Below are 23,730 nucleotides of genomic sequence, written 5' to 3'. Positions count from 1 at the left end.
ATATAGAAAAAAATCTCAAAATAAATAACAGAGAAAGAAAAATAAGGAAAGATTTTAATTCAGAAGGTGTGCTTGCCTGTTCAAAATTTATTCCAGTCCAGAAAATATGAGGACAATAACCCACGCATATCTGATACACCACAGATCCTATTCTTTATTCTATTTGTTTTTGTGTTGTTTTAAATTAGGTTAAATCTGCAAATCCTATTCAAACAAAAAAGTTGTGATGAACAGTAATAACGGGAAAACTCTCCTTGCCTAACAATGACTATTCTTTAATCTTAATCCAAAATGATGACAAACTCAATGTTTTTGTAATTGTTCTTCAGTGTAATTAAGAACTAAGCTGCAATAATTCATTCTTTCTTGCAGCACCAAGTTTAACTCAGTAATTAAAAGTTTTGAAAAGCAAATGGATGGTCTTTTTTTTCTAATATTTCAAATTTTCTTTTGGAATGTTAGGATAAAAAATGTGTGGAAGTGAGATGAAAAACGTGTTTTTTTTTGGTGGGGGTGCACTCTGTGGCAAGGTAGGTTTTCGTTCCCCACCCAGGGATTGAACCAGTGCCCTCTGCTGAGGAAGCTCAGAGTCTTAACAGAGGGATCACTAGGGAAGTCCGAGATGGAACAATTTGCTGGGTAATTTTTTAAATTGTGGTAAGTATTTCAAAAATTATCATTTTAACTATTTCAAAGTGGACAGTTTAAGTACATTCATAATATTGTGCAATCGTCACCACTATCCATTTCCAGAACTTCTTCATCAGCCCAAACTAGAACTCTGTACTCATTAAGCAATAACTCTCTATTCTTCCCCCCGTCCAGCCTTGGTAACCTCTATTATACTTTCTATGAAGTAGTCTATTCTAGGTACTTCATATAAGTGGAATTGTAGTGTTTGTCCTTCCATGTCTGGCTTGTTTCACTAAGCATAACATTCCCAAGGTTCTTTTTTTTCACAGCTGAATAATATTCCATTGTATGTATATACCACAGTTTCTTTACCATTCATCTGTTAGTGGACATGTGGGCTATTTTCACTCTTGGGCTATTGTGAATAATACTGCTCTGAACATTGGTGTACAAGTGAATCTGTTCAAGTCTCATTTTCAATTCTTTTGGGTATAAACCCAGAAGTGGTATTGCTGGATTACATAGTAATTCTAGTCTAAAATTTTTGAAAAACTGCCATATTGTTTCTCATAATGGCTATACCATTTTACATTCCCACCAATGGTGCACAAGGGCTCCAATTTCTCCGCATCCTCACCGACACTTGTTACTTTATTTTTGGATAGTAGCCATCTTAACGAGTATTAGGACAATAAGGTATCTTGCTGTCATTTGACTTGCATTTCTCTAATGATTAGTGATGCTAAGAGCCTCTTTCCATATGCTTATTTCACGTGCTTATCTTCTTTGGAGAAATACCTATGCAAGTCCTTTGTCCATTTTTAATTAGGTTTGTAGTTGCTGTTCTTGACTCTTAGGATTTCTTTATATACTCTGGATATTAATCCCTTAGCAGCTATATGATTTGCAATATTTTCTCCCATTCTGTCGGTTGCCTGAAGATGACTGCCAACAGAATAAATACTCTGTTGGTATTGTCACTTAAGGCACTAAATATTTCATTTTTCATGAAGTCTGATATGCTTATTTTTTCTTTTGTTGCCCATGCCTTTGGTTTCAGAGCCAAGAAAAGATGCCAAATCCAATGTCATTAGCTTTGGGCTTATGTTTTCTTCTAAGAGTTTTACAGTTTTAGCTCTTAAATCAATTAAATAACTTGAGCTTTTTTTGAGTTAGCTTTTGTACATGGTTTAAGGTAAAGGTCCAACTTCATTCTTTGGCATGTAGAGTCTAACTTGAAAGCAGACAGAAAGAACCAAGCTCTTTCCTCTAGCCATGCCTTCTCTTTCTAGAACCCTAGAGAGGTAGAGCCTCTTATAAGCTTGATAGGCCAAGCAGAAAGGTCCAGCCCCAGAAGAGAGTACAGAAGATAAGAGCTGAGAAGCTATAGCTTAATAACTAGCATCCATTCACATATGCACATTTTTTTCCTGAAAATAAGTGCAGTTATCATGGAAGTTCACCTCTAAGTATTTCACCATGCCTCTGCTAAGAATAAGGACATTCTCCTATATCTTGATATTGCAATATCATTATCATGCCTAAAAAATTAATTCAAATATCATTTAAAATTTCTCCATTATTCCTAATATGTCTTTTTTTCCCCCTTACCCCAACCTGATACAGGATCAAGGTTCTAATGTACTGCACTTAGTCATTATTTCTCTTTAGCCTCTTTTGAGATAGTTCCATGATTTTTGCTTTATTTTTCATGACTAAATTTTCTGAAGATTTGAGCCAGGAAAATGTTCTACATTCTGGTTTTGTCTCATTGTTTCCTCATGATTAGATTCAGATCAAACAATTTTTGCCAAGAGTACATTATTATATCACTATACTTTTTGTTGTTTCAAACCAGGAGACACATAATGTCAAGCAGTCCGTCCCACCACCACTGGGGCTGCTGTTTGGTCATTTGATTGGTGACTGTTAGATTTCCCCAATATAAAGATAACTTCCCTCTTGTAGTAACTAACATTAATAAGTAACCTGTGGGGCTACACTTTGAGGCCATGGGAATAATCTGTTTCCAGTGATCTTTCTTCTAATGGTTTTAGCATCCATTGATGATTATTGCCAGAATTCAGATATTACACTGGGGGTTACAAAATGGTGATTTTCTAATTTTATCATTATTTTTAAACTTATTAATTAGCATTCTTCTGTAAAGACAAATGTTGCTCCCTTTTCTTCTTTTACATATTTATGTATTTATTTGAATATCACCATGGACTTAAAAAAATGCATTGTTTTAAACCATTACCATCATCATACTTTTTGATGCTCATACTGTCCTAAATTTGGACAGCGGAAACTCTTCAGACTGGCTCCTATGTTATTTTTATTTACATAAATCCATTAGTCTTTGAGTATTTCCTTGATTTCTGGCAAGACAAAGTATTCCAGTTGTACCAGTATAAAATCAAAACAAATGGAAAGGCAGTGAGTACAGATAATAACTCTGTTAAGGATTCCCTAGGAGACTGCAGATTATCAGTGGGAGAGGTTCACTTGTCTCAGGAGGTCTTGATATTGACAAAAGGCATCTAACTGGGGAAAATATTCCTCAAAGACTGTAAATGGCAAGAAAGAAAAGTGCATGCCTGGCTTTAAGCTTTAAAGACCCAATTCACATTTTCCTTTAATGGGCACACATGTGGAGATTAGAAATTTAAATATTTTTTGGTCATTTTAGATTATGATTGGCTAATTTTACAAACAGCTCTTCAGAACTAACCTGTTAAGTAAAGAAGTTTGGGGATGAAGTAGTAAGAGATACACAGAACAAATAAAGAAACAGAGGGAATAATTAACTTCAGGGAAAACAAGTTATATCAGAAAGGAAATGTAATTCAAAATATACTTTGTGGTTCACATGATATCTACACAGACATGATGATATACATAGTGAAAACTGGTTTAACCAGTATTATATTCTATTAGCTATACATCTGTGGATCACAACAAACTGTGGAAAATTCTTAAAGAGATGGGAATACCAGACCACCTGACCTGCCTCCTGAGAAATCTGTATGCAGGTCAAGAAGCAACAGTTAGAACTGGACATGGAACAACAAACTGGTTCCAAATAGGAGTACGTCAAGGCTGTATATTGTCACCCTGCTTATTAAACTTACATGCAGAGTACATCATGAGAAACACTGGGCTGGGTGAAGCCCAAGCTGGAATCAAGATTGTTCAGAGAAATATCAATAACCTCAGATACACAGATGACACCACCTTTATGGCAGAAAGTGAAGAAGAACTAAAGAGCCTCTTGATGAAAGTGAATGAGGAGAGTGAAAAGCTGGCTTAAAACTCAACATTCAGAAAACTAAGATCATGGCATCCGGTCCCATCACTTCACAGCAAATAGGTGTAGAAACAATGGAAACAGTGACAGACTACTTTTTTTGGGCTCAAAATCACTGCAGATGGTGACTGCAGCCGTGAAATTAAAAGATGCTTGCTCCTTGGAAGAAAAGCTACGACCAACCTAAACAACATATTAAAAATCAGAGACATTACTCTGCCAACAAAGGTCCGTCTAATCAAAACTTTGGTTTTTCCAGTGGTCATGTATGGATGTGAGAGTTGAACTATAAAGAAAGCTGAGAGCCGAAGAATTGATACTTTTGAACTGTGGTGTTGGAGAAGATTCTTGAGAGTCCACTGGACTGCAAGGAGATCCAACCAGTCCATCCTAAAGGAAATCAGTCCTGAATATTCACTGGAAGGACTGATGCTGAAGCTGAAACTCCAGTACTTTGGCCACCTGATGTTAAGAACTGACTCCTTGGAAAAGACCCTGATGCTGGGAAAGACTGAAGGTGGGAGGAGAGGGGTATGACAGAGGATGAGATGGTTGGATGGCATCACCAACTCAATGGACATGAGATTGAGTAAGCTCTGGGAGTTGGTGATGGACAGGGAGGCCTGGCGTGCTGCAGTGCTGCAGTCCATCGGGTCAGACATGACTGAATGACTGAACTGAACTGAACTGATACATTGTAAACTATAATATAGTTATGATGACAGAATGAGGGAAAAAACAAAAATATACACTTGAATTGGGAGTAAGAGAGCTAGATTTGGCATCTAAAACTAAAAACTCAAAACTAACATTATTAGCATACTGTTTAGCAATATGAAATTAAATACTGGAAGAAACAGTGAAAATATTTTATTTTTTTTTCACTTTTGCATTTTTTTTTCATTTATTTTTATTAGTTGAAAGCTAATTACTTTACAATATTGTAGTGGTTTTTGCCATACAAAATATTTTAAATACCAGTGTCTGGGGAACAGAAGTGGGGAAAAGTGAGACAGAATTGCTGTTTTTCTTTATAAGCTTTGAAGTATTACTTGACTTCTTACATTTTATGCATATTCTGCTGTGTTATGCTTAGTTGCTCAGTTGTGTCCAACTCTTTGCAACCCCATGGACTGTAGCTCACCAAGTTTCTGTTCATGGGATTCTCCAGGCAAGAATACTGGAGTGGGTTGCCATGCCCTCCTCCAGGGGATCTTCCCAATCCAGGGATCAAATCCAGGTCTTCCACATTGCAGGCAGATTCTTTACTGTCTGAGCCACCAGGGAAGCCTGATATGCATATTACTCTGATAAAAAATGAACTAAAAAAGGAAAATATTTCCACTTAATAAGGTACCATGTCTACACAGTTTTACAAGATTTTCTACCAGTTTTAAAGAATCAAATAATCCCTACAATACATGAATTATTTCAGAGCACATAGAAAGATGGGAAACTCTCCAATTCAGGCTATGAGGCTACCATAACCCTGATACCAAGAGCTGACAAATAGAGCACAAAAAAGAACATGCCATCTAATACCATTTCAAAACACATATACAAAAATCCTAAAAATAACATCAGCAAATTGAATCTAGCCATGTGTTAAAAAAAAATGATAGATAATAACCAGAGTTTACCTCCAAAACAGTTCAACATTAGTACATCTACTGGTATCAATTCTGCATTAACAGATTAAAGGAGAAAAAGAAAATGATCATTCCTCTTAGAAGATACTAATATATAAAAAAAGAACTGATAAAATTCAGCACTTATTTATGACGGAATGTAAGGCAACTTCCATAAACTGAAAAGGGTATTATATAATACTATATACTTGTAGCAATGTCCTAAATGGCTATTACTATTCAACACTCCACTAGAGGTCTAACTAATGCTATAATTAAAAGGTAGAAGAGGTACAAATATTGGAAATGAAGATTACTGCTTGCAGATATACTTACTAACAATTCTAACTGGACTGGCATAAAAATGATGAAATAATGTGAAAGTACAGTTAGGTGGCCTGTTATGATTCCTAGCTTACATTTATACCATCAATCATCAGTTAGATAATTTAATTGGTGGGATAAGTCTTATTCACAAGAACAACAAAAACCTTGTAAGAGGTAAGAATAAATCTGAGAGGAAATGTACAAGATCTATATAAAGAAAATGAGAAAAAATTTTACTTATGGACATAAAAGAAACCCTAAACATGTGGCAAGACATACCCTTTACTTGAATGAGGAAATTTAATATTGTAAAGATGTCAAATCTCCCTAGATGAATCCATAAACCCAACACAATTCCAAAAACCCAATGACACTTTTTACTGAACTTGACAGTCAATTCTGAAGTTCACATGGGGGAAATGTATATAAAAATAGCTAAGATAGTCTTGAAAAAGAAGAATGACCCCTGTATGTGTGTGTGGGAACTTGGCTTAAGAGAGAGCAAAGCCACATTTGTACCAGACTTTCCTGCCTTCAAGTGCTCCTTCTCACTACGTCTGGTAATAAAATCTCAGGGGGAAACCATTCCTTGTGGTTGGAGGAGGACTGACCCCAGTTCCACAAGAGGGTTGGGCATGTGGTACAGGCCTGGACACTCAGAGGAGCCCACACCTTTAGTTGAAGGGGTATGCATGCCATCAAAGATAGGTTGATCAGAGTACAACCCAGACATTTTTTTTTTTTTTTTTGCCAAAACTCTTGGGAAAGATGACCTCTTTTCTTGTAGTTATTAAGCTATTTTCAGGGTGTGCTCAAGGCTACCAATGGCTATCCTGAGTACCAGGGGGAGACAGTGCCTGACAGATGAAGAGATGGGAGTCTGATGACATCTTCTGAGCTCCTGAACACAACTCTGCATAAAAATAGGTCTGCCTTTCTGCACATCCTAGTTTCATAGCCTGTAGATTTCCTAATTTGGGCTGGGTTCTGTCATTTGACTGAAAGAATTCTAATATGATACTATAAAATCACAATAATTAATACTCTTTGGTTTTGGCACAGAAATAGGGCCTAGGAACACATTTACTGATAAGTGGGAATTTAATTTTTAATAAATGTGGCATTTTGAAGCACTGGGGAAAGGATGGACTATTCAATTAAAGATGTCAGGAAATCATCTGGGGAATAAAACTTAAAACATTCCCTCACATCATATACAAAAAAAAAATTCCAGATGGATTAGAGAGCTAAAACTAAAACACAGAGCTACCAAAAAAGTTAGAGGAAAATAAAACATTTTTTATAATCCTGGGCAAGAGTAGACTACCCTAAGACACATAACCCAGAAGCCATAAAAGAAAATGACAGATATGGCTGTATAGAAGTTAAAACACATACACACAATTTACAATTTATACACAAGAGACACCATGAGTAAAAATTTTAAAAAGATAAATAACAGACTAGGAGAAAAATTAGTAGCATGTACCATAAAGAGATATAGAGCCAGAGTCATGAAGACGTATTATGAATAAGAGAAAGATAAATGATCCACTAGAGAAATGGGCAAAGGACAGGAACAAAAAATTAACAGAAGAAGCAAATGGGTAACATCACAAATGGTGTTACTTTAACTAGTAATCAGAAAAATGTGAATTGAAACATTATTTTGTCCTTAAGGGTAGCAAAATTAAAGACTGTTGCTTTCTAACACTGGTGAGAATATGTTTATGGTAAATGGGTAAAGCCTTCTTGGAACACAATTTAGCAGTATTTATTAAATTTTCAATGCTCATAACCATTGATACAACAAATCCTCTTCAAACAATCCATCTTAAGTTCTAAATATATGTACAAAAACATACATATAAGCTGTTCACTGCAGCACTGTTTATAACAGTTAAAAAAAAAAACCCACAATACTATTTTACCATTTCCCAAACACAAGAATCTTACAACAATTTAACACCATTTACTCATCCTGCCCTTTGAACTACTGATGTCATGTCTTTGAAATGTTTTAAATCCCATAAGATGTTATTAACATCATTGTTATTTTTGTCATCATTTAAAATAATTAATTCAAAACTATTTACCCACATATGTACCTTTTCATTCCTTCCTGCAATTACAATGCTTCCTAATCTGAAGAACTTACTTCAATATTTCTTAAAGCTCTGATTTGCCGAAGAAACAGTCTCTCAGATTTTTCTTTTGCATTTATTTTTGAAAGGCACTTTCATTAGGTATAGGATTCTAGGTGGGAAAGTTTTGTTTTACTTTGTTTTTCTTTCACCACTTTAAATGTGCCATTCAGGTGTCTTCTAGCTTCTATAGTTTCACTGAAAAAAACCAGCCATCAGTCATATTCTTACACCCAAAAGGACAATGTGCGTTTTTTTCTTTGGTTATTTTTCAGATTTCCTCTTTTTTTTTTTTTCCTTTAGTTTTTAGCAGTTTGAGTCTGATGTCTCTAGGTGTGATTCTATTTATGTTTACACTGTCTGGGACTTGCTGGGCTTCTGGAATCTGTGGGTTGATGTCTTTTATCAGTTTTAGAAAATTTTTGGTCATCCTTTTAGAATATAACTTCCATCCGACTCTCTTCTTTACTGATACTCCAATTTCAGGTAAGTTAGACAACTGATTGTATCCTATATATCTCTGTATGCCATACCATTTTTCCCCATTCTTCTTTTCTTCTTGTGCTTTATTTTGTTTTTCATTAACCTGTAAACCACTTTCCTAATCTAATTTTCCACTGCGTCCAATCTTCTGTCAAGCTTAAGAATTAAGTTGATTTCAATTACAGTATGTTTTGAATTCTGAAAAGTCCATTTTTTGGCCTTTATTATTTAAAAATTATTTTTATTGTGGCAAAATAAACATAGTATAAAATTTACCATCTCAACCATTTTAAAGTATATATTCAGTGGTATTATATACATTCATAATGTTACATAACCATCATCAACATCCATTTCCATAACTTGTAAAACTGAAACTCTAAACTCATGAAACAATAACCCTCTATTTCCCCCCACCCTCAGCTCCTGGCAATCACCATTTTATTTTCTGCCTCTGATTTTGACTACTCTGGAGTACCTAAATTTGATTTTTTTATAGATTCTAATTATCTGTTGCAATCTATTTTTTCATCCACTTAGTCCATCTCCTCTGGTTTCTTCAACATGTTAATCAGAGTTATTTAAAAATCTGTCTACAAACTCCTGTATGTAGATGTCAATCAATCTAATGTTAATTTTTTTTCTCTTCATTATTGGTTATTTTTCTGCCCCTCTGCATGTTTAGTAAATTTGTGTTCCTGACACAGTGTACAAAAGACATAAGGAAGCAAGACAACATGTTCCACTGTGAAAGTGTCTCCTTTCCTATACCAGACAGACAATATGAGGGCTGGCCTACATTTATCCAAACAAGAGTTGAACTGGATCAGTGCTGGGCTACAGGCTTACTAAAACTCAGTCCATCTGTGGTTTCCTCCTCTATCTTGGGTGTGGACCTCCTGAGCTTTTGGTTGAGAGACTAGAAGGTCTCTTGTCTCCTCATGCATGAAAGTTTTGGTCTTTGCATGTTTTGAGCTAAGATTTTCTTTTTAATAACTTTTTTAATTTGGCTGTGCCATGCAGCATGTGGGATCTTAGTTCCCCAACCAGGGATTGAAAACATATCCCCTGCAGTGGAAGAAGACGACCACTGGACTTGTAGGGAAATCCCTACGATTTTTTTCCCCATTTATTTTTATTAGTTGGAGGCTAATTACTTTACAATATTGTAGTGGTTTCTGCCATATGTTGACATGAATCAGCCATGGATTTACATGTGTTCCCCATCCTGAACCCCCCTTCACCTCCCTCCCCATCCCATCCCTCTGGGTCATCCCAGTGCACGAGCCCCGAGCACTTGTCTCATGCATCCAACCTGGACTGGTGATCTGTTTCACACTTGATAATATACATGTTTCAATGCTATTCTCTCAGACCATCCCACTCTCGCCTTCTCCCGTAGAGTCCAAGAGTCTGTTCTATACACCTGTGTCTCTTTTTCTGTCTTGCATATAGCGTTATCATTACCATCTCTCTAAATTCCATATATGTGTGAGTATACTGTATTGGTGTTTATCTTACTGGCTTACTTCACTCTGTATAATGGGCTCCAGTTTCATCCATCTCATTAGAACTGGTTCAAATGTCTTGTTTTTAATGGCTGAGTAATATTCCATTGTGTATATGTACCACAGCTTTCTTATCCATTCATTTGCTGATGGGCATCTAGGTTGCTTCCATGTCCTGGCTATTATAAACAGTGCTGCGATGAACATTGGGGTACACGTGTCTCTTTCAGTTCTGGTTTCCTCGGTGTGTATGCCCAGGAGTGGGATTGCTGGGTCATATGGCAGTTCTATTTCCAGTTTTTTAAGGAATCTCCACACTGTTCTCCATAGTGGCTGTACTAGTTTGCATTCCCACCAACAGTGTAAGAGGGTTCCCTTTTCTCCACACCCTCTCCAGCATTTATTGCTTGTAGACTTTTGGATAGCAGCCATCCTGACTGGCGTGTAATGGTACCTCATTGTGGTTTTGATTTGCATTTCTCTAATAATGAGTGATGTTGAGCATCTTTTCATGTGTTTGTTAGCCATCTGTATGTCTTCTTTGGAGAAATGTCTGTTTAGTTCTTTGGCCCATTTTTTGATTGGGTCATTTATTTTTCTGGAATTGAGCTGCAGGAGTTGCTTGTATATTTTTGAGATTAATCCTTTGTCTGTTTCTTCATTTGCTATTATTTTCTCCCAATCTGAGGGCTGTCTTTTCACTTTACTTATAGTTTCCTTTGTTGTGCAAAAGCTTTTAAGTTTAATTAGGTCCCATTTGTTTATTTTTGCTTTCATTTCCAACATTCTGGGAGGTGGGTCATAGAGGATCTTGCTGTGATTTATGTCGGAGAGTGTTTTGCCTATGTTTTCCTCTAGGAGTTTTATAGTTTCTGGTCTTACATTTAGATCTTTTAATCCATTTTGAGTTTATTTTTGTGTATGGTGTTAGAAAGTGTTCTAGTTTCATTCTTTTACAAGTGGTTGACCAGTTTTCCCAGCACCACTTGTTAAAGAGGTTGTCTTTTCTCCATTGTATATCCTTGCTTCCTTTGTCGAAGATAAGGTGTCCATAGGTACGTGGATTTATCTCTGGGCTTTCTATTTTGTTCCATTGATCTATATTTCTGTCTTTGTGCCAGTACCATACTGTCTTGATGACTGTGGCCTTATAGTAGAGCCTGAAGTTCAGGCAGGTTGATTCCTCCAGTTCCATTCTTCTTTCTCAAGATTGCTTTGGCTATTCAAGGTTTTTTGTATTTCCATACAAATTGTGAAATTATTTGTTCTAGTTCTGTGAAGAATACTGTTGGTAGCTTGATAGGGATTGCACTGAATCTATAGATTGCTTTGGGTAGTATACTCATTTTCACAATATTGATTCTTTCAATCCATGAACATGGCATATTTCTCCATCTATTTGTGTCCTCTTTGATTTCTTTCATCAGTGTTTTATAGTTTTCTATGTATAGGTCTTTTGTTTCTTTAGGTAGATATACTCCTAAGTATTATTTTATTTTTTTGCAATGGTGAATGGTATTGTTTCCTTAATTTCTCTTCCTGATTTCTCATTATTAGTGTATAGGAATGCAAGGGATTTCTGTGTATTAATTTTACATCCTGCAACTTTTACTATATTCATTGATTAGCTCTAGTAATTTTCTGGTAGAGTCTTTAGGGTTTTCTATGTAGAGGATCATGTCATCTGCAAACAGTGAGAATTTCACTTCTTCTTTTTCTATCTGGATTCCTTTTATTTCTTTTTCTGCTCTGATTGCTGTGGCCAAAACTTCCAAAACTATGTTGAATAGTAGTGATGAGAGTGGGCACCCTTGTCTTGTTCCTGATTTTAGGGGAAATGCTTTCAATTTTTCACCATTGAGGATAATGTTTGCTGTGGGTTTGTCATATATAGCTTTTATTATGTTGAGGTATGTTCCTTCTATTCCTGCTTTTTTATCATAAATGGATGTTGAATTTTGTCAAAGGCTTTTTCAACTTACCACAACAGAGGTGCAGAATCCAGCAAATGGCTTGAGAGGAAGACTGTATGTGTGTTTTTTGTATACAAAAAGAACACGGGAAAGACCTATGGCCAGTGATCTGGAGGGCTTCCCTGGTAGTGCTAGTGGTAAAGAATCTGCCTGCCAATACAGGAGACACTAGAGACTCACATTCGATCCCTGGGTGGGGACGATACCCTGGAGGAGGGCATGGCAACCCACTGCAGTATTCTTGCCTGGAGAATCCTATGGACAGAAGAGCCTGGAGGCCTACAGTCCATGGGGCTACAAAGAGTAAGACATGACTGAGTGACTAAACTACTACCACTTGGATGTCTACTGGACATTGCCAACTGGAATATGAATCGTTCAACTTCCTTCTCAAGACAGCTCCACCTGCAGCTTTCCCAGGTATGGAAATTTCATCCTTCTACCTTTGGCCCTGTAGGTCTACATCACAAGAGCCACCTTTGACTTCTCTCATTCTCTAATACACCATATCCCATCTGTCAGGAAATGCGATTAAGTCCACCATTGGAATTCAACCACTTCTCATCCCCACTACTACCACCCTGGCCCAAATTACTATCACCTCCTCTCTCACTTGGATTAAAGCAATAAGCCTCCCAACAAGTCTATCTATTTCCATTCTTGCTCCTCCTATGAAAGTGAAAGTCGCTCAGTCGAGTCCGACTCTTTATGACCCCATGGACTATACGGTCCATGGAATTCTCCAAGCCAGAATACTGGAGTCGGTAGCCTTTCCCTTTCCCAGGGGATCTTCCCAACCCAGGGATCGAACCCAGGTCTCCGGCATTGCAGGTGGATTCTTTACCAACTGAGCTATCAGGGAAATGTTCCTCCTATAGTGTACCCTCAACACAGTGGTTAGGGCAATCGTTTAAAACAGGGATCAGCAAACTTTCTCTAGAAAGCCAAAGAATAAACATTTAGCCTATATGGGCCAAGAGGTAAAAATCGAGGCTGTTACATACGTACTTATATAACAAAAGAAAAAACATGCTTTTATTGACAAAATTCAAAATATAATAGTAATAACTGAGTACATTTTTAAACAAGCTCTACTGATGAGAAAATGAAAAAACAAAAAATTTTTCAAGGATCCCATTTTGCTAAACTGGAGCTCAAAGTCAATGTCCCCCATCATCAGATTGACTGCAAATGTTTATCTGTAAAAACCATTCTTAGCTGAAGGCCACACAAAAACAGGCAGTGGGATGGATTTACCCTGTGGGATGTTGTTTGCTGATATCTGTTTTAAAACATGATCAGATCATATCACTCTCATCTCAAAACTCCATGAATAGTTTTCTATTGTTGTGTAACAATTACCACAAATTCAGCAGGTTAAAACAACACCCATTTATTATTCTCAGTTCTGTAGATCACAAGTCCAGGCGGGCTTACCTGGACTCTCTGCTTAGGGTCTTAAGAGGCTGAAATCAAGGTGAGCTCTTCTACAGAAGGTCTGGGAAAGAATCTGTGCCTAAACTCATTCTGGCCGTTGACAGAAGTCAGTGCCTTGCAATTGTGGGTCTGAAGTTCCCATTTCCTTGCTGGCTGTTAGCCAGGAAGCACTCTGGGCTCCTAGAAGCTGCCTGCATTCCTTGTCTTGTGGCTCCATCTTCAGAGCCAGCCAAAGTGCATTCAAATCTTATGCTTTGAAGCTCTCTGATTTCCCTTTCTGCTACCAGCTGGGACAAACTCTGTTTTTAAAGGTCTTGCTTGATTAAGGTTACGCCCACCCAGTAATTATATCTCAAAGTGAGCTGGCTTGGGACTTGCATTACATCTGCCAAATCCCTTCCCAGCAGTGTTTAGGTTAATGTTAGATTAAATAACCAGAGAACAAGAATGGTGGGGGTGAGGGGCATCTTTAGAATTCTGCCTACCACATGCTGCAGTAACTTCCTATTCAGAGTGAAAAGATAAGGCACTAATAACGGGCCCACCCAATTTGTGCCACCTGCTCCCAACTCCCATGCATGTCCCCTTACTTCTCTGACGGTATTTCCTACCACTCTCCCTCTGGCTTACTCTGTTTATTCACTACTACATGTTCACCCAACTTGCTGTTTTTTAAACCACGCCAGATACTCGCCCACCTTAGCCTCTCTGCCCAGAATTCTCTTCTATCAGCTATCTCCTTTGTTAACTTCTGTATGGCCAAGACTCTGCTCCACTTTTGCTCTTTCAAGAGGCACATCTAATGATACCATTTAATAATACCACCTGTACTCTCATTCCTAGCACTGGCTATTGCCCCCATGCCATTCAATATTCCTTTTTTCAACTGTGCTTATCACTTTTAACATATTATATACATTATGATACTTATTTCTGTCCCTCCTTGGTAGTAAGGATCTTTGTCTATTTTTAAAAATTCATTTATCTATTTTTGGCTGAGCTGGGTCTTCATTGCTACGTGGGCTTTTTCTCTACTCGAGGTACGTGGACTTCTCATTGCAACAGCCTGTCTTGGTGCAGAGCACAGGTTAAGTGAGCTTCAGAAGTTTCGGCACACAGGCTCAGCAGTTGTGGCTCCCAGGCTCTCGAGCACAGGCTCAACAGTCATGGCACATGGGCTTAGCTGCTCCGTAGCATGTAGACTCTTCCTGACCCAGGGATGGATGGAACCTGTGTCTCCTGCATTGGCAGGCAGATTCTCTACCACTGAGACACCAGGGAAGCCCCTTTGTCTATTTTTTTTTAAATGATGTGCTTTTGGTTTACTAAGCACCTAGCACAGTAGCTGGCATGAACAGATGTTGAATAATCATTCACTGAACGAGGTTCTGGGAAATTGTTTCAGTTTCTTATACACATGTGGGTACTAGGTCGTGAGGTACAATATATTTCTTACCTAAGAGTGTAGTCAAGAGTGTTTGAAAACTACTTAGCTTAGACTATATCACCTCCATGGTTCTTTCCAAATAGGAGAATTTTTAAATTTCTATGTGCAGCCACTGAATCTGCACTGTATCCTTTGGGATATGGCAAGGTGTACAGCCTAATGACTACTGCAAGGCATGACTACTGAGACATAATACTGACACTGACAAAGCTAACAAGCATCCATCCACCTGCCAATGCAGGAGACTCAAGAGACACAGATTCAATCCCTGGTCAGGAAGATCCCCTGGAGAAGGGAATGGCAACCTGCTTCAGTATTCTCGCCTATAAAATCCAACGGACAGAGGAGCCTGGTGGGCTACAGTCCAAGGGGTCGCAGAGAGTCTGACATGACTGAGCACACATATACCTGTTCTATTGATATAATAGGTTAGGAAGAACTGTGGAAATAGCAAGAACTGTTGAATGACCCCCAAAGAGAAAAATCTGCACTTAACTCTTCCATCAGAAAGAGATATAATCTGAGAGGAAATCATAAAAGAGAACACTTTCCAGATCAAAACTTCCCTGACTGAAGCTTTCATTCACTTACTGAAGAAGTGGAGATGAGTGAAGAAAGAGATCATTCAAAGTCTTTGCTGTAGAAATGGTGACCTGAATGGACTTGGGGAGCAAAGACCACTTCTGAAGTATGTATGATTTCCACTCATCCACGGGCAGATCCATGCTACTTTAGATCTAAAAAATGAATAAGAAAACAAGGAATTCAGTTTTCTACAAATGCATAATTCCAGAAAATCAAGATTTCATTCAAGCAAGCATAAAGCAACAAAATCAAATCTTGTAGTCTCTTCCTACAGTTGTTTACATGCCAAGGAAGGATGTATCGTCTCTCGCACCAATTCACTCAACATCCCTTCATTCAGAAATATTTACTGAAAACTGACTTTGTTCCTGGCATCGTACTAGGGAACGGTTATACAATGATGAATCAGATTTCTTACACAGTTCAGTTTTTTCTTTTCAATCCCGAGGTCATTCCTTTAGTTCAAGCCCTCACCATTTCCTGTCTGGCATTCTTTCTCCAGTGTCATAATAAGTCTTCAGGCCCTCAGACTCCCCCTCCCAGTTCCCCCTTCCCAATTTAGTCCATCCTCCATACTGAGACCGATGTCAGTTCTCTGCCTTAAATTCACTGATGCTCCTCCTAGAACTTAGGGAAGCCCAGTAGAAACCCTTTATTATTTGACCCCTGGCTCACTTTCTGATCAAGTCTCGCTTTTCCTCTGCACCCTGCTATCCGAATTTCCACACATCCTTCAAGACTCAGTTCAAATGGTTCCCACTCCGGGAAGCTTTCCCTGATTTTGCCACCTGTGACGACAGGCGCACACTTTGCGTCTCTCCTGGGCCCAAACCACGTCTACACTGAGTTAAGGCTACTCACAGCAGAAACTCCCTCGACATACTGTGCTCCCCTCTGGGAGTTAGGGACCAGGTCTTATTTACCTTGAGAGACACCCCACTGTGCCAAGCTCAGGGTCTGGCACCTGCGGGAGCTCAGCTCGGGATTGCTGAAAGAAGCAAGTCACTGTTTTGACTACCTTCAGTAGCAGAATTATGAGGGAACCCCTCGAACACTCCTCTGGGCTAGCAGTCTGTGGCTGCCCGCCAAAGGCCGAGTGCGGTATGTTTCCTAGAGCCCGCGGGGAAAGATCCCGGAACGCCTCCGCCCTGCGCCCTTGGCAGCTCCCGCGTCACGCTTCGCGCGCCCCGCGGCTCGGCGCCCCGCCCCCAGGCCCCCGCCATCCCGCGAAGAGGCCCGGGACCCGGACTCCGGTGGGTCACGTGAGCCGCGTGCCGCGCCTCAGCCAATGCGGTGGCTGCTCGGTCCTCAGACCGCCCCGTGCGGTGCGCACGTCGGGAGGCGGGGGCGGTTCACGCAGCTCCCCCGGCCAATCGCCTTGGAGCGCGCCGGTCCCCAGGAGTAAAGCCAGGCTTGCGTGGGGGGAGCCGGAGCGCGGGAGTTGTTGCGGCGGAACCATGGTGGGCCACCTGAGCGAAGGGGCCATTGCGGTGAGGCGACGCCTGCGAGCTGGGCGCGGTGCGGGGCGGCTGTGGGCCTGGGGCCGTGCGGGTGGAGAAGGGGGAGAGAACACTGGAGCCGGAGTGATAGTGGGGGCTGGGGAGGGACCGCCGGATGACTCCCTAGAATCATCAGTTAACGCATTTTTATCGTCATCTTTTTAAACATGCTCATGTTTTTCCTGCGTAAGGAGTTGAAACAAAGTAAACGGTTGATTTTCGCCCATCTCTCTCCTGCAGCCACTCTTTCTTCTCCTCTTACCCCATCCGCAGCGAAACTTTCTCCAAGAGTTGTCAGTTTTCAGTTCTTTTCCTCGCCTCCCATTCCCCTGTAACCGACTCGAATTAGTTACTCCCCTCCCTGATCACTGTAACCCTGGCTGAAGTCAGCAGTGCCTCCTGGGGCTGTTAAATCCAACAGACACTTTCGAGATCTAAATTTATCAGTTCCAGCAGCGTTTGACTATTGGGCATCGCTTTCTTCCGGTAGAATCCTCTTTTGGTTTCTATGGCTCAGCTTGGCTTGTCTCTCCCCGTCTTACTTGCAGATCCTTCTGTAAATTTTTGTTGAATCGAGGCTCAACCCTAGGCCCTCTTCTTCCAAGACAATCAAATTACCGTCTCTATGTCAGTTGCTCACAAGTTTCTTTTTGTCCAGGGCCAACTTTACTCTGAAAGACAAACCTCTATCATCTGTGTACTTGATATCTCAAAAACATTTTAAATTCAACATGTCACAAACCAAATCTAATATCTTCCTAAATTTGGGCCTCTGCTGTCCCCTATCTGGATGCATGGCACCATTATTAATTAAGTTATGCTAGCCAGAAATTGCGGAATCGTTCTTCCTATAAACTCTGTCACCCTGGCTATCCAGTCCGTCCCTAAGTTTTGTCTGTTATACCATCACATATGTCTCTTAAATCCAGCTTCTTCTCTCCAGGCACACTGGCACCATTACTTGTGCCTGGCCTTCTTCCTTTTACCCAGCATAATCTTACTCCTGCCATTCCCAACATAGCATATTCCTACCTGTTCTTTCCTTTTTTCCAGACTTTTTTAACGTAAATTGTAAATTCCTGGTATATTTCATACTCCTGCCTTCCACAGGGGCTTTGAACATTCTTAAACCACTGCCTGGGTGGTTCTTTTATTATTATTGCTATTAAATTTTTTATTTTTTATTGGAGTGTAGCCAATTAACAACGGGTTGTTCTTCATTCTTCTCTTGTTGACTAACATAATCTCCACTCAGTTACTTCCTCAAAGAACTCTTCCTTGACTCACTTTGCTAGGCTTAAGTCCTTTTATTTTCAGACCCTAATTCCTGTTTGTTCACCTGTTATCTGTGATTTCAGGCAAAATATTAAACTCTGCCTTTCCTCTTCTTTCACAGGCTTGTCATACCTAGTACATGTTGCCTCTGGTTAGTGGAAGGATTAAATGAGCTGTTAATTTAAAGTGCTTAGTTCATGTCTGATACATAATAAATGTTCATTACTTGTTACCCATTATTAACAGTCACAGATATGATTTTACATTAAATATTGTTCATTTCATTAATGTCAGTTTCTTTCTGCCTCCCCCCACTGGACTGTAAATGCTCTGAAGCCTGAAATCTTGTCTGTTTTGTTTTTTTTTTTTTTTTGCCCAACACAGTCTCCCCGATTCCTGGAGCAGTGCTGGCCAGTATGAGGTGCCCAATAAATGTTTACTAATTGTGTATGTGGAGAGGGAAATGGCAACCCACTCCAATATTCTTGCCTGGAGAATCCTGTTGACATCGGAGCCTGGTGGGCTGTTGTCCATGGGGTTGCACAAAGTAGGACATGACTAAAGCGACTTAGCATGCATGCATTGGAGAAGGAAATGGCAACCCACTCCAGTATTGTTGCCTGGAGAATCCCAGAGACAGAGGAGCCTGGTGGGCTGCCGTCAGTGGGGTTGCACAGAGTCGGACACGACTGAAGTGACTTAGCAGCAGCAGCAGCAATTGCATATGAGGCAGTGAAAAGAGAGGGACAGGTGGATGAGGAGATACAGTTGGCAAAGTGGAGTGAATATTTTTTTTTCATTTATTTTTGTTAGTTGGAAGCCAATTACTTTATAATATTGTAATGGTTTTTGCCGTACATTGACATGAATCAGCCATGGATTTACATGTGTTCCTCATTGGAGTGAATATTTTAATAAATTAAAAATAATTAACCTTGAGAAGTGATTGCAGATTGTAGTCCTTGTTTCCTTTATAGCTGCAACCCTGCGTCTTTAAGACAAATTAGGAATTGTTCTTTACTTTTAAAAACAGTGACTGAGGTATCATTTAAATAATTTGCCGAGTTAGTTTTTGTCACGTTCAAACTTTTGTAAACATTTACAGTGTTAGCTGTAGTATTACTTAGGTCTTGTTCATAAATGACAACGAAAATTTATGTGTGTATTTCGGTAGAGAACCTTTGTCAAATTTCTCATCTAAGGCAAGTAATATTTTAGTTGAAAAGACATAGACCCCCAAGGGCAAGCAACTAACACACACAAATAGTAGGGACATTTTCAGCAAGAGCTAATAAGAGCTTATTCATGGAACTATTGTGGTAAATAGAATTAATAGTATTTTTATCTTAAGTAACTAGGTAATAGAGAGAGGAAGGGAACTGATATTTTTGACCGTTTCCAATGTGCCAGATACTTCATTATAGTGAGTACTTAAAATAACCCTGTAAGGTAGATTTTTATCTTTAACCCCGTCTTGCAGACGAAGAAATTAAAATGCAGAGAAGTAGTTTGTGGACCAGCTGAGGATTTGAACACATACTTTTGAGCATTACATTCTGTTGCTTTGCATTTTTTTTCCTTCCAGTTTTGCTGAGATGTAATTGAAATACCACACTGTTTAAGGTGTACAGCATAATGATCTGACTTACGAAACCATTGCCACAGTCAGTTTAGTGAACATCTGTCACTTTACACACACGAAAGAAAAAAGAGTATTTTTTTCCTTGTGATAAGAACTCTTAGGATTTACTCTCTTACTAACTTTCATATGTAACATTGTTAATTATATTAATCCTGTTGTGCATTACATCTAGCCTGGTACTTATCTCACAACTGGAAGTTTGTAACTTTTGAATAGATTTTCCTCCTCCCTCCACTTCCTGCCTCTGGTAACCACAAATCTGATCTCTTTTTTTCTATGAGTTTGTTCATTTGCCTGTTTGTTTTTGAAGTGTAATTGGCCTACAATACAGGGTTAGTTCCTGGTGCACACCATAGTGATTTGATGTTTCTGTACATTACAAAATGATCACCATCGTTGCTTTGTATTTTTACTAGCAATGGTAATTTGGAAAATTTAAGTCAGTTCTGCCTTAAGTGTATATGTCATGTTATGTGTCCCAGAAGAGTAAGTTTTAATATTCACTATTTATTAATGGCACAAATAAAAAGAGTAGTAAAGAAATACATGCATTTGATTTTAGACTCAGATAGAACAGAAAGGTGCTGCCCCCTTCCCCCAATTCTGTTCCCCAGAAATGGCTACTTAAAAAAAATCAGACTTCCTTGGCAGTCCAGTGGTTATAGTTCTGTATTTCCAGTGCAATGCAAGGGGCTCAGGTTCAATCCCTGGTCAAAATCTAAGGTCCCACATGCTGTGGGCCATGGTCAAAACAAAGATCACATTTACTGAAGTTTAATTAGATTTACATAAAATAGGAATTATATTGCATATGGTTTGCACACTATCAGTTTGTAATACATCAAACTGTATGCAGTAGCATATCAAGCCATATGCAGTTTGGTGAATTTGGACAATTCAAAAAGTTATACACAGTGCAAGTTAAGCCTCCAACTTGTGTCCCCCATCACCCAGTTCTTCTCACAAGAGGCAACTAGTGGTATATAAACATTTTCTGGAGGCTGCATGATATTCTGTTTTAAGGGTTTTGCTATATTTATTTGTCTAATTCCCAATTAATGGGCAGTGTAGGGAAATAAATGTGCTGTTATGAATAATGAGTACATATGTGATGCCAGTATTTTATGAATACATACATGAAATAAATGTATATTGTTGGTATGAATCCCACTTTTATGATTTGTCCAGAGTGATAACTTAAAGTGGATTCTCAAATGGTAAGCTCTGAAAAGGGTCTTTTAATAATGTTATCTGTGGTTTATTCCAGATACCAAACTAAAAATATGTCAAGTTTTAATCATGATTTGAACACCTGTCTCACAAGAATCCTTTTTTACTTTTTTCAGGCCATCATGCAACAGGGAGATACATCTATAAAACCCATCCTCCAAGTCATTGTGAGTACCTGCATATTTTTGTCAAACATTTTTGAACTTATATATAATTATAAATTACATTTCATAGAGGATATACAGTCCACTTTAGGAAATTTGTCCGCTGTAAATTCTCTTCATCATCACAAAATTAGTCCAGTCCATGTTGTAACTCTGAGAGAGAAACCGGGCTTTATTTTTACTTTTATGTTAGTCAGAGTTTGACCTCTGGAGGTTCCAATTTGAGGCTCTGCCTTTCTGTTCTTTCCATAATTGGTGGATACTATATTGCTACCCATTTTTATTTAAGAAAAGTATCATTTCTGTTTTTGCTACAACATGGTTGTTATTCCCACTTCATAGATGAGAAAACTGAGGCTCAGAGTGGAAGTGACTTGTTCCAGTTTATGTAGCAGGAAGCAGTAGAACCCTGATTTGTACCCAGGTGGTCTGACTCCATAGCCCACCCGCTGAACCCCTACTCTTGATTATCTCATCTTAGGAACAGCTTTCTAACCCAAGTTCAGTGCGTCATCATTCCGTTATTCATAAATGTTGCCTTTGCATCTGTCATTTTTTAGCATTCTAGATAAACTATTAAAATCTTATAACAAGAACACCTGCTACCTGTGAGCATCTGGAGATTATAGGATTCCTATAAACCCTTCAAAGTCAGTAGAGCCCAGAGTGAAATAATCTCTACATAATATGGAATGTGGGCTTTCCTGGTGGCTCAGCAGCAAAGAACCTGCCTGCCAATGCAGGAGACTTGGGTTCGATCCCTTGGTTGGGAAGATCCCTTGGAGAAGGAAATGGCAGCCAGCTCCAGTATTCTTGCCTGGGAAACCCCATGGACAGAGGAACCTGGCGGACTAGTCTGGTTACAAAAGAGTCAAGCCTGACTTAGCAACTAAACAACAACAACAACAAAAACACATCATTACTTCTGCTTCCTTGGTGGTTCTGCCCTGGGGTTTGTCTTGCTCAGACCTGCCTCATATCTGGCCTCTGGAGCTCTCTACCCAAAAAGAACTTGTCTCCTTAAAATTCTTCATTAACCCTATCAGTCATTTAAGGAGTTTGCAAATTTTGCTGAGGATTTTAAAAATCAATAGGAGCAGAATTCTGAACCATGACTACAGATTCTGAGTCAATAGGCCCAATGGTTTGTCTCCCTGTTGCTCCCAAACTCATTGCCAGTCTTCTTAAGGCTGTTTTCGTATTTCATTTTCTTCAGAAAGCTGCCTCTGATTTTCTTCAGGCTGAAATAAATGTCTTGGCTCTGCTCCCATGTCATTATGTGCACACCTCTGCTGTTCTCTGCCTCCATCTCCACCCCAGTTGTAAGCCTCTTCAGGGGAAGGAATTCCTGCCCCCCCCACCCCTTTTGTATTTTTATCATGTTTCCTACTTAGTACCTTACCTATATTAGGTGCCTTGTTGTACGTTTTTTATTTTTTTAATTAAATTTTCAGTCAAATTTGAGTTAGGAGAGAGAGAACACAAGAGTATTGGCAATTTATTTTGTTTTTATCTATGTTGTGTTTAGTAATGTTAATAAGGAGAGGTTGGTGGGAGAATCATCAAGTCCAATTTTCTTTTGCTTGGATTTAGGTGTTGAGAGAGTGGGCAAGCAGCTCTATTTCTGTGGGACTAATGGCAAACCCATTCTCCTGCCGCTTAGGTTTACTTATCCCTGGGGACTGGGCAGACAACCTGGCTAATGAATCGTGTTTTCTCTCCTAGAACATCCGTCCCATTACTACAGGGAATAGTCCACCCCGTTATCGACTGCTTATGAGTGATGGACTGAATACTCTGTCTTGTATGTATGATGTATAAATCTAGGAGTTTGTATTTTAATAATGAAAGCACACCCAACACCCTGATTGCAGTAATTGGAACATTCCAGAAGTCTACATTTGCTTGGCTATGTCTTCAGTCAGACAGAATTGCAGTTGGCAGAGAGCATTCTAACAATAGACTAGGTCTAGTGGAAAGCTGCCACTTGGCTTAATTAATTTTCTCTAAGTGGTGCTCTGTGCTTTCTTTGATTAATTTCCCTTAGGATGATATTGACATTTAGTGGATATGATGGGTTAGCTGTCCTACACTTGTCTTTTTGGGGTTTTATTTCTGCATTGGAAGCTTTACGGGGAGAAAGAGAATTTGCAGAATATATACTTACTATCTCTAGTCACAAGGTGAAGGACCTAGAAGAGATTTTTTTTTAGTCTTTGTCATGAAACCTGAATGATTGAAAAGATGATTTGGGGCACTTCAGGAAATACTTAATTTCATCGAAGCAGCAGGTGTTAAATGCACAGCAAATTATTACTGTTTTCTACCGTACAGAGTCTGAGTAGTTTTAATTTCAGGAATGTCTTTTAAGGCGTTGTTTTTTCTTTTGCTGGTACAAGTATGATCAGCTTTTAGACTGTCATGACTGAAATGTCTTAGAGA

At 39.1% G+C, this 23,730-nt stretch overlaps 2 protein-coding genes across 4 annotated transcripts in view; one reads left to right on the top strand and one right to left on the bottom strand.

Annotated features, from left to right (window-relative positions):
• The window catches only part of SMYD4 (SET and MYND domain containing 4), a 41,269-nt gene extending 24,607 nt beyond the window's left edge, over window positions 1-16,662 (bottom strand). For 2 of the 3 annotated variants that reach the window (XM_043478299.1, XM_043478304.1), the window contains exons 1-2: window positions 16,402-16,662; window positions 15,485-15,630 (exon numbers count right to left, since the gene is read on the bottom strand). In XM_043478299.1, coding sequence (XP_043334234.1) covers window positions 15,485-15,618 — 134 coding nt within the window. In that variant the 5' untranslated portion in view covers window positions 15,619-15,630; window positions 16,402-16,662. The remainder of the gene's footprint in view (window positions 1-15,484; window positions 15,631-16,401) is intronic. The other variant, XM_043478300.1, reaches the window with a different exon arrangement.
• A 151-nt stretch (window positions 16,663-16,813) lies between these two features.
• Window positions 16,814-23,730, top strand: part of RPA1 (replication protein A1) — a 44,302-nt gene continuing 37,385 nt past the window's right edge. Inside the window, exons 1-3 of the mRNA XM_043478319.1 lie at window positions 16,814-16,968; window positions 21,241-21,291; window positions 23,014-23,092. Coding sequence (XP_043334254.1) covers window positions 16,936-16,968; window positions 21,241-21,291; window positions 23,014-23,092 — 163 coding nt within the window. The 5' untranslated portion in view covers window positions 16,814-16,935. The remainder of the gene's footprint in view (window positions 16,969-21,240; window positions 21,292-23,013; window positions 23,093-23,730) is intronic.

Source organism: Cervus canadensis, chromosome 1 (assembly GCF_019320065.1).
Source record: "Cervus canadensis isolate Bull #8, Minnesota chromosome 1, ASM1932006v1, whole genome shotgun sequence".
NCBI lineage: Eukaryota > Metazoa > Chordata > Mammalia > Artiodactyla > Cervidae > Cervus > Cervus canadensis.
Note: the sequence above shows the minus strand (reverse complement) of the source record. Positions and strands in the feature narration are given on the sequence as shown.